This window comes from Cebus imitator, unplaced genomic scaffold (genome assembly GCF_001604975.1).
Source record: "Cebus imitator isolate Cc_AM_T3 unplaced genomic scaffold, Cebus_imitator-1.0 Scaffold417, whole genome shotgun sequence".
NCBI lineage: Eukaryota > Metazoa > Chordata > Mammalia > Primates > Cebidae > Cebus > Cebus imitator.
This window is the reverse complement of record NW_016107732.1, coordinates 1,796,643-1,812,651: the sequence shown is the minus strand read 5'-3', so window position 1 is coordinate 1,812,651 and position 16,009 is coordinate 1,796,643. Positions and strand designations below refer to the sequence as shown.

The 16,009-nt window shown below is 56.6% G+C and overlaps 2 protein-coding genes across 7 annotated transcripts in view; both read left to right on the top strand.

The window, feature by feature from the left end:
- ZBTB45 (zinc finger and BTB domain containing 45) overlaps positions 1-10,976 on the top strand; it is a 14,925-nt gene extending 3,949 nt beyond the window's left edge. Inside the window, exons 1-4 of one of the 6 annotated variants that reach the window (XR_005197030.1) lie at positions 4,838-4,916; positions 6,940-8,220; positions 10,195-10,608; positions 10,647-10,976. Coding sequence is in view for 2 of the 6 variants with exons in the window: in XM_017509639.2 (XP_017365128.1) it covers positions 6,942-8,220; positions 10,195-10,451 (1,536 nt within the window). In the remaining 4 variants the exon portion in view is untranslated. Of the gene's footprint in view, positions 1-4,837; positions 5,032-5,093; positions 5,352-6,939; positions 8,221-10,194 lie in introns of those variants that run through there. The other 5 variants (XR_005197031.1, XR_005197033.1, XR_005197032.1 and 2 more) reach the window with 5 other exon arrangements.
- Positions 10,977-12,769: 1,793 nt separating this feature from the next.
- SLC27A5 (solute carrier family 27 member 5) overlaps positions 12,770-16,009 on the top strand; it is a 10,899-nt gene continuing 7,659 nt past the window's right edge. Inside the window, exons 1-3 of the mRNA XM_017509629.2 lie at positions 12,770-14,155; positions 14,507-14,716; positions 15,415-15,573. Of these exons, the coding sequence (XP_017365118.1) occupies positions 13,462-14,155; positions 14,507-14,716; positions 15,415-15,573 (1,063 nt within the window). The 5' untranslated portion in view covers positions 12,770-13,461. The remainder of the gene's footprint in view (positions 14,156-14,506; positions 14,717-15,414; positions 15,574-16,009) is intronic.

Below are 16,009 nucleotides of genomic sequence, written 5' to 3'. Positions count from 1 at the left end.
AGTAGAGACAGGGTTTCACCATGTTGACCAGGATGGTCTCGATCTCTTGACCTCGTGATCCACCCGCCTCGGCCTCCCAAAGTGCTGGGATTACAGGCTTGAGCCACCGCGCCTGGCTCTTCCTTGTATTTTACATATGAAAGCACATTAAGTCTTTTCTCTTTTACCCCCACCCGCCTTTGTTGATAGCCCTCAATACCTGTCTGGATGCTGTTACTTTTCTGATAAATCCCAAAGGCACCACGGATTGCTTCTACCACCTCCCTAACTCCACCAGGTCCTGGGGCTGGGCCTCCCTCCAGGCCCTCCCTAAGCTGCAGCCTCAGAGGACTTTCTGGAGCATAGAAGGGATCCTGCCACTGCCCCTTCCCCACCTCACACGGTTCCCACGTCTTCTCTGTCCCATCAGAAGGGCTCGAGTCTTCTGTAAATTCTTTTAGGCTGACTGATGGCACTATGGACTTCATGGTAACCTCTGTGACCTGCACATACACCTCCAGATGAGTTCCTGGAAATAGAAAGTCTGAAGTAACTGGAAAACCACAAAAGGGAAGAATGACCAAACCCTGTGGCACCCAATTAACTTTGAGACATTCTTTTCTTGTTCCTTATTCGCATCCCGACTGATAAGTCAACTGGGCTTAGTAATGACCTTGGTCAACCTCCTGACTCCAGACCCTATGAACCCCTCCCAGCTTGCAAAAACCACCCTGAACTGTAACTTCTGTAACTTTCCACTGCCTACCCCAAACCTATAATATCAACTCCTACCCCACGCCCCTGAGCTGACTCTCTTTTTGGACCTCAGCCCACTCACACCTGGGTGAATAAACAGCCTTGTTGCTTACAAAGCCTGCTTAGGAGGTCTCTTATTCAGAGCAAGTGTTTTAACATCTTAACTGCTTGCTATTTGCCTTTCTAGGGACCACTCCTTAGCCTCTACTTCTATCTGCCTTGTACCAGGAAGGATTTCTGCAGGTATATGCCTAGTGCCTGCTCCTGGGTATACTCATTTAGTATTTGAAATGCCCCCACAACCACTGGGCATGGATCATGGGACCTGTATTCCACAGCTGGCACAATCCAAACTAACTAGGATGTGGCCGGGTTTGTGGACACAGGGACTTGAGTGTGACTGCCACAGAGGGGAAGCCTGGATGAAAAGCTGGCCTGGAAGGGATGGAGAAGGGAGGGAGGTTGGGACCCTGACTGAGATGGAATCATGCACAGCTGAGGTCCTGGAAGACTCCTTGGTGGGAGCTGTCTGTTCTGTGACCCATGCTGTCAGAGGGGCCCTGCCTTAGCCAGCTGAGGAGGCCCAGTCACCCTGGAGCTCAGTTTCTTCTGCTCCCTTCACATCTGTGGTCACTGTGCTCTCACACAGTCTTCCCTCAATGGCCAGCCATTTCCCATCTCAGGCCTTAGGCTTAGCCTGGAGTTTTTAATATTTGCAGGCCACATTGCCCCCTCCCTAGCTTATTAAACCTGTGTTCTCAGGTACAGGTTTATTCCTTAAAATGCCCCACAATCAGTGATAAAGTCTTTGGGTTCATATGTATATACATACACACACACAGATATATATGCTTTTTGAGGCGGAGTCTCCCAGGCTGGAGTGCAGTGGCATGATCTTGGCTCACTGCAACCTCTGCCTCCTGGGTTCAAGGAATCCTCCTGCCTCAGCCTCCCAAGTAGCTGGGACTACAGGCACCCACCACCACACCTGGCTAATTTTTGTATTTATTTATTTTTTAAGATGGAGTCTTGTTCTTGTTGCCCAGGCTGGAGTACAATGGCGCAATTTCGGTTCACTGCAACCTCTGCCTCCTGGGTTGAAGCAAGTCTCCTGCCTCAGCCTCCCAAGCAGCTGGGATTACAGGTGCCCACCACCATACCCAGCTAATTTTTGTAATTTTAGTAGAGACAAGGTTTCAACATGTTGGCCAGGCTAGTCTCAAACTCATGTGATCCACCCGCCTTGGTCTCCCAAACTGTTGGGATTACAGGTGTGAGCCACCACACCTGCCCAATTTTTCTTATTTTTAGTAGAGATGGGATTTCACCATGTTGGCCAGGCTGGTCTCAAACTCCTGACCTCAGGAGATCTGCCTGCCTCAGCCTCTCAAAGGGCTGAGATTATGAGATTACAGGCATGAGCCACCACACCCAGCCTTGTGATAAGATCTTTAGAGAGAACAACCCAAATGCCCGTCAATGATAGACTGGGCAAAGAAAATGTGGCACATATACACCATGGAGCACTATGCAGCTATAAAAAACGATGAGTTCCTGTCCTTTGCAGGGACTTGGATGAATCTGGAAACCATCATTCTCAGCAAACTGACACAAGAACAGAAAGCCAAACACTGCATGTTCTCACTCATAGGTGGGTGTTGAACAATGAGAACATGTGGACTCAGGGAGAGTAGCATCACACACTAGGGGCTGTTGGTGGGGTAGGGGAGAGACAGTGGGGGGTGGGGAGGGATAACATGGGGAGAAATGCCAGATATAGTATGATCTTAAAAGAGAAAAGCAAAATAACTTGAGGCTCTCACCTCCCTTGGCTGCCTGAGAAAGGTCAGGGTCTGGGCTTCTTCTTCCTATGTCCTTCCGAGCTTCTTGGGCCAGGTCTTCACCCCTATCTTGCCCTAATCCTCCAGGCCCCATCCCTTGGGGCTGAGACTTCCTCTAAAGCCACCGATGTCCGGGCGCTATGGCTCACGCCTGTAATCCTAACACTTTGGGAGGCTGAGATGGGCAGATCACGAGATCAGGAATTCGAGAACATCCTGACCAACATGGTGAAAACTTGTCTCTACTAAAAATACAAAAATCAGCCAGGCGTGGTGGTGTGTGCCTGTAATCCCAGCTACTAGGGAGGCTGAGGCAGGAGTATCACGTGAACCTGGGAGGTGGAGGTTGCAGTGAGCAGAGATCGCACCACTGCACTCCAGCGTGGACCACAGAGAGGAGACTCTGTCTCAAAAAAACAAATAAATAAAAAATAAAGCCACCTGTGTCATCTCTTTCCTACCCTGAATCTGTTCCTTTCTGCTCTTCCCTGCTGTCAGAGCAGCTATTGTTTCCTACTAGGACTCCTGCATTTGCCACCCCACCAGGTGCACTGTCTTCCCTACAGCCCTTTAAACATGCTAATGGGACATAGCTTTCCCTCCCTCAACACACTGCAATCCTGCTACTCAGCCCAAGGTTCACTCATCTGTCTTGCCCAAGAGAGGGCCACCCTCCCTCCTCAAAGCCCTCACGTACACCTTCCCAACTACCCTATGCTCTTCCCGAAACTCAGCCCAGTGAAAGCAGACTTAGTGGGCCCAGAAGGCCATGGTGTGAGTCTGAAAAAAGACAATGATGGCTGGCTATTAGACTTGTATTTTAATGAGGTTTCCCACCTGGCACATATTTTCCTCCCCTGACCTCCAAATACCACATCTATAACACAGCAACCCAGTAGTTGCCCTGGGTGAGGGACAGGCATCCTGACCTTGTCTCTCTTCTGGAGGCTTTGTTCTAGTCATGCATTTGGACAGTTGGTTCCCTCTTTCACTCCTGAGTCCCCTCTGTCCTCTGAGATAGGGGAAGTGAGAACTGCTCCCTGAGGAATGAGATCACGAAGTGGCCTGAAAAAGGCTGGGAAGGCACAGAAATGAAGCTTTCAGCAAGTGGGAAATGTGAGGAATGCGTTCATCAGATGGGAAACAAATAGTGGCATTTATTGGACTCTGTGTGGAGGCCCTGGGTCTCAGCAGATGTATTTGTTTTATATTGTTACTGTAACAAACTACCAGAAACTCTGACGGTTAAAACAATATCCAATTATTAGCTCACCATTCCATAGGTCAGAAGCCCAAGCAGGTCTTCTGTGGGTCTCATAAAGGCTGAAATCAAGGTGTGGGATGGACTGAGCTGCTATCTGGAGGCTCTGGGGAATAACTTGCTTCCAAGCTCATTCCGGTTGTGGGCAGAATCTAGTTCCATGCACTTCTAGGACTGAGGTCTGTTTTGTTGCTGGCTGTTGCATTCCCTCTCATGGACCTCTCTACTTTGAAAGCCTCTGGAACCCTCTCCTACTTCCTGTTTTAAGATCAGCCAATGATTAACCTTAATTATTAGACTTGTCTGCAAAAACCCTTTCACCGTGTAGTGTAACTATTCATAGGTGACATGATCCTATTTACAGGTTCTGGGGATTTGGGCACGGAATCTTGGAGGCGGCCATTGTCAGAATTCTGTCCCCCATACCAGATTAACTTGCAATGTCCCAGAATCTCACAAGGTCTAGCTCAAGGGAGACACAGAGCAGGGTGAAGCAGTTGTCTGTTCCTGTCTGCGTTGTAGCAGAAGGTGCCAAGGCCGAGGTGGGGGTCTGCTCCCCGATCCCACCCACAGCGGGCTGGCCTGGAGGGTGTGTGGTAGGGGTAGCTCGTCTGCGCCTCCTGACGGCCAGGGAGCGAGACCTAAATTCAGCTCTCACCCGTGTCACGGGAATAAGGCCGCTTCCTCGGTTCGCAGTGGGGTTTAAACTGGCCGGAAGAGGTTGGTGACTTGCGCCGCGAACTGCCTTCCGGTTCTCCATCATAGGGCGTCCGCGGAGTGACCGCGCAGGCCCCGCCACACGCACGATCTCCTGGGCGACGCCGGAAGAGTGCTCCGGTCCGGAGACTCCTCGCGTCGCGGCAGCCCCAGCCCCTTCGATTTGGGTTCCGACTAAGAGGAGAGCCGCAGTGCGGACTGGCGGGAGCTGATCGCCATAGAAATACCGGAAACGTGCTGCGGCCTAGGGTCTCCCCAGCGCCGCCGCGGCCGCTGGCTTCGGTTCCGTCGGCGTCGCGGCCCGGAAGTGCGGCCTTGGAGTCGGTGGCCACGGCCGGGCCTGGTGCCTGAAGAGGTGTCGGACGGGCACCCCCCTGCCACGGGGCTGCGGAGGAGGCTGGGGCGGGCCAGGGGAGAGGCACCTGCGCTCCGTGTGGCGCGCACGCTGCGAACGCGAGGGGGCGCTGCAGGACCGGGGTACGGCGCGATCGAGGGCGGGGGCGGCCGCAGGGTCACAGGGGTGCTTCGGGCTTAGGTGGGGCGCAGGCGGTGGGGCGGAGTGTGGGAGAGCGCGCTCGGAGGAAAGCACACAGCGCGGCGAACGCGTGGCGGGAGTGCGGCGCCGGGTCCGAGGGCGGGCCTTTGTTCTGCCGTGTCCAGGCGGGCCTTGCAGGGCCGGGACTGAGGACTCAGCCCGCCGGGGGCGGGGCGGGAAAGGAGGGATCCAGGCCCGCGGTTGATGCGCAAGTCTCCGTCCCCATCGCCCGGACGCGGATTAGGAGCCGCTCAGGCGCCAGGTGAACATGGACGGCGCGGTGCTGCCTGCCGAGTTCGCCTTTGCAGGGCACAGGCCTGGCTTTTCTGGGGCATTGTACGGGGCGCTCCGGGCGGGGTGCTGTGTCCGGATCCGCAGTCTGGAAGGGCGCCCTCTGGCCGCCGTGTGGAGAATGACAGGGAGGCGAGGGCGCCGAGGGACCAGCCGCGTTTCTTCATCCGTCCGGGACGGCGGGAAGCGCGCAGTGGAGGTGCTCCCAGGGGTCCGAGGGTCAGATGGGCATGCAAGAAAGGGAGGCGTCTGGCTGAGCAGAGGGACGGCGGACTGGGCATAAGGAGGCAGAGGGGTTGAATGTTGAGACCCCAGTAGAGCCCGAGGGTGTAGGGGCAGCATCAAGCCGAGCCCACTCTGGGGCTTTGTGACCCCAAGGGAGAGACAGGCTGGTGGATCCTATACGGATGTCACAGTCCAGAGCTCCTACTCTTCTCCCTAAGACCGGAGGTGTGAGCAATCTGGGTGCGGGATGAGCCGAATCTCTCATCCCTTGTTTGAGAGAAGGGGAAACAGGTCGAAGGACCACGGGTTTACCTGCTTGATGGAAGGAGTAGCAGAGCTCTTCAGATTCCAGCGTCCTCTGAGGACTACTCCCGCCCCTTTCTGGTGCCCGATGCTGGGCCGTGTCCCCGCTTGCTCCATTACCTTTCCAGTCACACACCCTGCTCATTCCACACTTCCTCTCTCTGTGCCACACCCACACTCTGGGCCCCACAGGTTCCATCGAGCTGGCAAGAAAGCTGGGGCTGTGGGAGGCACCTCCCTGCCTGCTATGCTAGGGTCTGCCAGGGACCATGTACTGGTTTCCCTGGGACATCTGCCAAGGTAATGTCCAACCTTTTACCTTCAGCCCTTAGTGACCAGGCATATCCAGAACCACTCTGCCCAGGAAGCAGGTCGTGCCATCCCACTCCTGCAAAAGCCTCTATATACTAGTTAAGGTGACCTCCTGAGGCAGCAGTCCTGCATGTGCACAGGGTGTCATGTTGGGGGATGTGGCTAAAGGAAAACAAATGGAGCTGCCAGCAGGGGTGGAGGAGGAGGGGAAGCTAGCCGGGTAGAGAGCAAGGTCTACTCTGGGTGAAGCAGATTAGCCAGCTGGGATGGGGGTCCCTGGCCTCTTCTACACACAGGGCTGCCCTCTTGGAAGAGCACATGGGAAGGCTTAGGGTTATTGGAATCGGAGTGGGGTGGGTGGGTAAGTCAAGATAGAGTAGGCCAAGCCGTGAACGTTTTTGGGGGCAGCGAGCGAGGCCAGGAGAGGGGAGATCTCTCATATCCCCAATACCCTCTCCTAGGGGTGTGCTAGGCTTTGCGTAGTGGTGGGGGATTGTAGAGGGTCTAGCCAGGGCTGAGCTGGGGGAGGGGGGAGTGCTGGAGTGTCCTGTGTTGAGAATGGGAGCTGTGAAAGGCAGCTGGGGAAGGATGGGTTGGGGAGGCCTGGGAGTGTGGTGCACTCTTGAGTCCTGTCCTGCAATAAGGAGGGAGGGGAAAGGGACTTTGGGACAGAGGAGGGTCCTCAGTTGACCTCTCCCTGCCCCCCTCTTATTTTGTGCAGATGGCGGCTGCAGAGGCTGTGCACCACATACACCTGCAGAACTTCTCACGCTCTCTGCTGGAGACCCTCAATGGGCAGAGGCTGGGTGGGCACTTCTGCGATGTGACTGTGCGCATTCGTGAAGCTTCGCTCCGTGCCCACCGCTGCGTACTGGCAGCGGGCTCGCCCTTCTTCCAAGACAAGCTGCTGCTGGGCCACTCAGAGATCCGTGTGCCTCCGGTGGTGCCCGCGCAGACGGTGCGACAGCTAGTCGAGTTCTTGTACAGCGGTTCGCTTGTTGTGGCACAGGGTGAAGCTCTGCAGGTGCTAACGGCTGCATCGGTGCTTCGCATACAGACCGTGATCGACGAATGCACGCAAATTATCGCACGCGCTCGAGCCCCGGGCACCTCTGCACCCGCGCCCCTCCCCACACCTGTGCCCCCGCCACTCGCACCTGCGCAGCTTCGTCACCGCCTGCGCCACCTGCTGGCTGCGCGTCCCCCGGGGCATCCTGGTGTCGCGCACAGCCGTAAGCAGCGCCAGCCAGCGCGTTTGCAGCTGCCTGCTCCCCCGACACCTGCCAAGGCCGAAGGGCCTGATGCTGACACCTCACTGTCCGCGGCCCCTGACGACCGAGGTGATGACGATGACGAGGAAACTGACGATGAGACCGATGGCGAGGACGGCGAAGGTGGCGGCCCGGGTGAGGGCCAGGCACCTCCTTCCTTCCCAGACTGTGCTGCCAGCTTCCTCACTGCTGCTGCTGACAGCGCGTGTGAGGAGCCCCCTGCACCCACTGGCCTAGCTGACTACAGTGGTGCTGGGAGGGATTTTCTTCGGGGAGCTGGGGCAGCTGAAGATGTATTTCCAGACAGCTATGTATCCACTTGGCATGAAGAGGATGGCGCTGTCCCTGAAGGCTGTCCAACCGAGACCCCTGTCCAGCCCGACTGCATACTGGCTGGACCCCGCCCACCTGGTGTGAAGACCCCAGGGCCACCCGTCGCACTCTTTCCCTTTCACTTGGGTGCTCCTGGGCCACCTGCACCACCCCCTTCAGCACCATCGGGGCCAGCCCCTGCGCCCCCACCCACCTTCTACTCCACACTCCAGCCGGAGGCAGCACCCAGCACTCAGCTGGGGGAGGCCCCAGCTCCCTCTGCTGCTCCCACCACAGCCCCCTCAGGCACCCCTGTTCGCACCCCAGGTGCCGAGCCACCTGCCTATGAGTGCAGCCACTGTCGAAAGACGTTCAGCTCCCGGAAAAACTACACCAAGCACATGTTCATCCACTCGGGTGAGCCAGGGCGGGAGAGGAGAGGGAGCAATCAATCTCTCATTGGAGTTAAACCTGAGGGGGAACTGAGCACTAGGTACAGGGCATTGGTACTGTTCTGTTACTTTTGGGTAGCAGGGGGTCTGGAAATTGAGACTTCCCCCAAGTGCAAGGCATGTCGGGGAGGGGAAAGCCCCGCTATGTTGCAACAGTGGGCAGTGGCTTCTGTGGAGGGGGATCCTGAGGCTGGGTTGGGAAGCAGGAGCCTATCCTAGCATTGGGAAGGGTGGTGGTGGAGCCTTTAGCAGTCTGGGATGCACGTGATTGGGATGGAGCCTTGGCAGGGGGTCCTGGCCAGGCTGGGAAACTATGCTCCCAAGGAGCCTCCTGTGTCTCTCTGGTTGCCAGCAGTCCCGTTGTGAGCTGGCAGAAAGGGAGGGTGGACTTACTGGGCCATGGTAGAAAGCCCTTAGAGAGGTGGCAGGATGAAGGCCCCAGGAACTCTTGAGATTGGGGCAGGAGAAGGAAAACATGGCTGCAGTGTGGGGACCCCTCCACTGCAGTGAACAGCCCCCGAAAGCTGTGGGGAGGTTCCCTCAGACCTTGGCTGTGTCAGGGAGGCTGCTCTGCAGGGCTGTTGGAGAGGTAAGGAGTGTGAGGATGGTACTGCGGAATGTGGTAGGCATGCTCCCTGGGGGCTGAGACGGAGGACAAGGGAATGGAAAGCAGAAGCCTGCTGGGCATTGTCAGAAAAAGCAAAAATTTGGCTGGAAGACCACAGTGGGAGTGAGGGGGGTTTCTTCAGGGGCTGGAACTTGGGATTTCCTGTGAGCGGTGGGGAAGCCATGGTGGTCTCACCTGGGGAGTGACTGAGATGTCAGTTTAAAATCACCTCTGGCTGCCTTGGGGACGATGGGGAGAAGCCAGGGGCCTGCAAATAAGGGAGTAGGGTGATGTGTGATCTAGGCCAGATGCCTGGGCCTGGTTAGTCTGGAGGACCCCCTGGCAGGCATTGTCTTTAAGTCCTCTGCCACTGAGAGAGGGATTTTTTGTTTTGAGAGACCAAGTCTTGCTCTGTTGCCCAGGCTGGAGTGCAGTGGTGCGATCTTGGCTCACTGCAACCTCTGCCTCCCAGGTTCAAGTGATTCTCATGCCTCAGCTTCCCGAGTAGCTGGGATTACAGGCGTGCACCACCACACCCAGCTAATTGTTGTATTTTTAGTAGAGATGGGGTTTCGCCATGTTGGCCAGTCTGGTGTGGAACTCCTGGCCTCAAGCGATTGCCCGCCTCAGCCTCCGAAGTGCTGGGATTACAGGTGAGAGCCATCATGCCTAGTTGAGATAGGCACTTTGTTAACACCTGATGAATCTAGGGACAGACCCAAGTTGCCTCTCCTCCCCTAACCCAGAATGAGGAGCTCTACCACACCAAGGACATTATAGTGGCTAGCGGGCAGGGGTTCTGGGCAACGGGGGTTTCCCCCAGGAAAGCGGCAGATGTGGCCGGGTCCCTCCTTATGAAAGGGCACTGGCCTTGTCAGACTGAGTTTAGAAGGCTCTATGGGCATGGGTGAGGGGGGCCAGGCTGAGTGGCTCCCTGTGCCAGATGGGTGGGGGTTGAGGTGGAGGGTCCCTGAGGGTAGAGGAGATCCCAGTGGGCAGTCCAGATGGGCAAGTGTTCCAGACAGGCTGGGTTCCCTGCTGGCAGGGTACTTGCTGGATTTAGGGGAGCCCTGTCAGTCGTGTCCCAGGATGACAGAAAGGGAGTCTCTGCCAGGAAAGGGTGGGAAAGCCCGAACGTGAAGGGAGGTCCTAGAAAGGAGGGGGTGTCCCTGCTGGGCAGGAAGATCCCATAGTGAGGGGAGGGTTCTCTGACAGACAAAGGGTGCCAGGGAGCCCCTGCCAGGTCCAGGCGCCCGGGGTGGGGGTGGGGTGGGATTGGGGAGGGAGCTGTAGAGTCTGACTTGCGTTTGCGGCCCGCCCTGTCGTCCTCAGGGGAGAAGCCGCACCAGTGCGCCGTGTGCTGGCGATCGTTCTCGCTGCGTGATTACCTGCTCAAGCACATGGTCACGCACACCGGCGTGCGCGCCTTCCAGTGCGCCGTCTGCGCCAAACGTTTCACGCAGAAGAGCTCGCTCAACGTGCACATGCGCACTCACCGGCCAGAGCGCGCACCCTGCCCTGCCTGCGGCAAGGTCTTCTCGCACCGCGCACTGCTGGAGCGCCACCTGGCCGCACACCCTGCGCCTTGATGGGGCTGGGCCTGTCCTCGCCCACGGTGGATCCGCGGCCTCCGGCACAATCGCCCACGCCTGCTGCGGGACGCGTGGTTCCCGCCACTAGGCCACGCTCCCTTCTGAACCCAGATCGTCTTTCTCCCTTCACCCCTTTCTCCATACCAGGGCCCAAGTCTGCCTTACTCCTCTCCACGTACTTGAACCTTCCAGGTGGTGCCGGGCTGGAACTGGGACTGGTTAGGTACCAAACCACCTCTGAGAACTAGCCCATTTTCAGCCTAAACCAGTCCCTCAGGCCCTTGGACCCGGCCCAAGATTTGACTCCCGGTTCTCGCCCCGCCCTCTTCTGGGTGGGGTTGGGGCTGAGTCGAGGGCCCTGCCCCACTGTTGGGCTGGGTGAGGTCCCTGGCTCCGTACTCAAGCTATCACTCCCTCATGGGGCACCTAAGGAGGATCAAGTGGACCCATCATATATGAAGGCTGGGCCTCGGGACCCTGACTCAAATAAAGGACTGTAGGCCATGGGGCCTAAACCACGAAGCTGTGAGCACCTGGATCAGTGCGCCCCTTACCCTCATAGACAAGCTGTGGGTGTCAGGGCTTACTTAGTGTCCCTGTTCTTGGGCGGCATCCATGCCACCCACAGGCTCTCCTGGGCAGGGACAGGATGACTTTGCCATCTCGGACTTCTATTCTGTAGAGGATAGGGTGCGCTGCATACATAACCGGGACCTGGTTCTGTTGAAGCCCGTGGTCCTGTGGGGAGGAAGACAGGCAGGCCACATCTGAGGTGGGCTTCCCCTCCCCGACTCTGATGGATATGGCTGAGCACCTTACTTGTGGGGAGCCCAAGGGCAGTTGGGGACACCACCGCTAGTGGCCAGCCAATGTCCCAGGCTCCTGCATCCAGTGCAGAGAGCAGCCACTCTGCCCCCACCCTTCTTCAGCACATTAGTGGCTCCTAGCCCAGGTCCCCTGCCCTAAGGATTTGGAGCTGGTGGAGTGGGGTGCGGCCTGGAGGGCCATGCCCCAGCCTGACCTGCCAGACTCCTAGGCCAATGGCAGCTCCTCTGGGTTGACCTTCTGAGACTGCCTCCTAGACATGAGAGACCAGGGCTTTGGCCGGGCGCGGTGGCTCAAGCCTGTAATCCCAGCACTTTGGGAGGCCGAGGCGGGTGGATCACGAGGTCAAGAGATCGAGACCATTCTGGTCAACATGGTGAAACCCCGTCTCTACTAAAAATACAAATAATTAGTTGGGCATGGTGGTGAGTGCCTGTAATCCCAGCTACCCAGGAGGCTGAGGCAGAATTGCCTGAACCCAGGAGGCGGAGGTTGCGGTGAGCCGAGATCGCGCCATTGCACTCCAGCCTGGGTAACATGAGTGAAACTCCGTCTCAAAGAAAAAAAAAAAGAAAAAAAAGAGACCAGGGCTTTGACGATCCAACTGTGCATCATGGGCAGAGTTCAGTCTCCTGAATCCCAGGACTCCATCTTCATCAAAGCCAGAGGTGGGGCAGAGAGTCACAGAGCCAGCACATGGGTCGGGGGCAGAGCTGGGTTTGAATCCAGGCAATGCAAGTGTTCCTCTGTTTACTGACCACTTGCTGTATGCCTGGCAGGAGGCTACAATTCCTGGCATCATGGGACAAGGGGCTAAGCCTGGCTGAGTCCCTCTCCCCAAGGGTTAAATGAGTGCCACAGGAGGACCTCCCAGTGAGAAAGGCTGTGCTTGGGGAGGGGTCCACCTTGCTGTCCTGTTGCTTTTGTTTAGCCTGATTGGAGTTTTCCCAAGGGCAGGGATTTCTGTGCTCTGGGTGCCTGGTACGCAGAAGGGACAGGAGGGGAGGGAAGGGAAGCAGATGCCAGCCCTGGAGGGGGCATGGGGCAGGCAGAACAGCAGGAAGGAGGCTAGTGGTGGGGCCCAAGGGGCAGAGACCTGGGAGCCCAGAGGCCAGTGATGGAAAGGGGTCACACCTGGCAAAGAAGGAGGGGGCTTGTTGTGGGAATCAGGAGCCTAGAGAGACCAACTGGTGAAACAGGAGGATTTTATTAAGGTGCACACCTGCTCGGCTGATTGGCATCCCAGGCCGGGCACGTTGGCTCACACCTGTAATCCCAGCATTTGGGGAGGCTGAGTGGATCGCCTGAGGTTGTGAGTTCAAGACCAGCCTGACCAACATGGAGAAACCCCGTCTCTACTAAAAATAAAAAATTAGCCGGGGTATGGTGGCACATGCCTGTAACACCAGCTACCCAGGAGGCTGAGGTAGAAGAATCACTTGAACCCATGAGGCAGAGGTTATGGTGAGCCAAGATGGCGCCATTGCACTCCAGCCTGGGCAACAAGAGTGAAACTCTTTCTCAAAAAAAAAAAAAAAAAAATCCCAAAAACGGAGCTTCGAACAAAGATAGGGCTTGGCTTTTATACACAAAATGCAGGAGCAGAACAAAGGCAATTCATCAAACAATGACAGGTTTATAACTCAAGCTTACACGTGACTTGCTGTGCGGCCCAGATGACCTGTATCTCAGTTGCACGGCTTATCTTGCATCCTTCGCTATGGGGCCTGGATGGCTGCAATCCAGGCCTGCTTAGACATGTCACACACACTGACCTGCGTTGCTCATATGGAAAACAGAAACTTACAGTTATCAGCTATAGAGAATAAGAATACAAGAATCTATAAACTTATGAAACTTGCAGAGCAGTTCCACGGGAAGGGGTAAGGTCTCAGGGAAGTTTGCTTCTACCTAAGAAGGAAAATCTGTTTTCCTGCTCCTATCTCCCGCCTCAGGCTGATGAGGGTGGCAAGCAGGCAGAGAGGGGCTGGAGCCATACACAAGACCATGCAGAGCAAACAAACATGTAGAGAAGGGCAGGGGGCAAAGTCCTAGGGAGATGAGCAGCCACTGTCAGCAGTGCCAGGGCCACCACCCCTGGGGAGGAGCCATTGTGCTACTCAGAAGCCAGGGGTGATCCTGAACATTCGACAGCTGCTGCTCCTATGGAGGAGCTGGTACCATGGGTGTCAGGCGACGATTGGCTTTGCTGCTGCTGCTGCTGCTGCTGCTCCTGCTCTGGGGCCTGGGGCAGCCAGTGTGGCCAGTGGCTATGGCCGTGGCCCTGCGCTGGCTCCTGGGGGATCCCGCGTGCTGCGCGCTACTTGGCCTGGCCATGCTAGCACGGCCCTGGTTCAGCCCCTGGGTGTCCCATGGGCTGAGCCTGGCAGCTGCGGCCCTGGCACTAACCTTGCTGCCGGCACGGCTGCCCCCGGGGCTACGCTGGCTGCCGGTTGATGTGGTCTTCTTGGCCAAGATCCTCCACCTGGGCCTGAATGTCAGGGCATGCTTAGGCCGACAGCCGCCTTATACCTTTGTAGATGCCTTCGAGCGACGAGCACAAGCACAGCCTGGCAAGGCAATCTTGGTGTGGACTGGGCCTGGGGCCGGCACAGTCACTCTCGGCGAGCTGGAAGCCCGGGCCTGCCGGGCGGCATGGGCCCTGAAGACTGAGCTGGGTGGCCCTGCGAGCCTGCGTGCCAGGGAGCCTGCTGCCCTTCTGGTGCTGGGTTCCCAGGCCGTTCCAGCCCTGTGTGTGTGGCTCGGGCTGGCTAAGCTGGGCTGCCCAACAGCCTGGATCAACCCACATGGCCGGGGGACACCCCTGGTGCACTCTGTGCTGAGTTCTGGGGCCCGGGTGCTCGTGGTTGACCCAGGTGAGGGCCTTGGAGCCAGTGGGGGATGGAAGGGGGCGAGGGCTGGGGCCATAAGACAGGGGTCCTGCTGGGACTGGCAGAGGCCCTTGCTCCCACCCACCCACTTTCACAGGCAGTTAGAATCAAGACTTATGAGCAGAAAGTAGTTCACATGTCACCAGAGGTTAATTTTCCCACAATGCTATTTCAATCCTTTTTGACCAAAAATAACTAAGGATGGGATTCTTTACCAAACAACATGGACGTTTTTCTCTGCCAGCTGCTCCTCTGCCTATGTCTGTGGGTCTCAGATCCTGCCTTGTGACCTCTAAGGTAAGCCTTGCCTCTTTCTACTCTGACCCATCCCTGCAGACCTCTGGGAGAGTCTGGAGGAGATCCTTCCCAAGCTGCAGGCCGAGAACATCCGCTGCTTCTACCTCAGCCATACCTCCCCTACACCAGGGGTGGGGACTCTGGGAGCGGCCCTGGATGCGGCACCCTCCCACCCAGTGCCTGCTGACCTGCGTGCTGGGATCACACGGCAAAGCCCTGCCCTCTTCATCTACACCTCAGGGACCACTGGTGAGGGTGCCCATCAGCCCTGGCACCAGCCTCTGAACTCTCAGGCTGACCTGACCCCACACTTGACCTGTGCCTCCATGTTGACCTCTGAAGCCACTTTACCCTCTGTTTTTTTGTTTATTTGTTTGTTTGAGATGGAGTCTTGCTCTGTCGGCCAGGCTGGAGGGCAGTGGCGTGATCTCAGCTCACTGCAACCTCCACCTCCCGGGTTCAAGCAGTTCTCTGCCTCAGCCTCCTGAGTAGCTGGGATTACAGGCATGTGTCACCATGCCTGGGTAATTTTTGTATTTTTAGTAGAGATAGGGGTTTGCCAAGTTGGCCAGGCTGGTCTCAAACTCCTGACCTCAGGTGATCTGCCCACCTCAAGCTCCAAAAATGCTGGGATTAAAGGAATGAGCCACTGCGCCCAACCTTGATTTTGACATTTGGCCTGAACTCTGACCCCCAGTATAATCTGAACGATCAATGCCAGAATTCTTCCTGTGTCCAGTAAACAGCCACTGAAACCTTTGGTCTTGACATACTGCTCTCAGTTCAAATTCAGCCTGTGAACCCAACCTCAAATACTTATACTTGACTGCTCTCTGACAGCCTCAAACCCCAGTGCAGGCCTGCCTGTTGGTGATCCATCCCTCTGGTCAGGCCCCTCTCCATGCTGTCATTTCACCACCTTACCCTTGCTGTGCCTTCACCTCAAGGCCTCCCGAAGCCAGCCATCCTCACGCATGAGCGGGTACTGCAGATGAGCAAGATGCTGTCCTTGTGTGGGGCCACAGCTGACGATGTGGTTTACACGGTCCTGCCTCTGTACCACGTGATAGGACTTGTCCTCGGGTTCCTCGGCTGCTTAGATCTTGGTAAGCCCACCTCTGAGGATCCCTCCAATCTACAGGACTACTGGAGTAAGTGTCAGGGAAGAGCTGTCAAGGTAAAAAGACCCTGCACGTTACCCAGCACTCTGCGTTCTCACTTTTGAGAAGGGACATCCTTCCATGCGTACCAGGGCCACACAGACAGAAACTTGGACACCCACACAGTCCCTAATGGCTGTGCTTTGGTCAGGAGGTGACACGACTGGATATGAGTGATGGTCACAGGCATCCAAGGAAGGTGGGGTGCTCAGGAGATGATGGGGATGCTGGGCCAGATTTGTGACATGGCCCAGGGGGAGATGGAGTAGGAACGCTCCCAGGCACTTTACAGGGCTTTCTGGACACTTGATTCAGAATTTAGATGGGGACCTCTCCATAGCTTGCTCTTTTTCTTTTCTTTTTCTTTTTTCTTTTTTTTTTT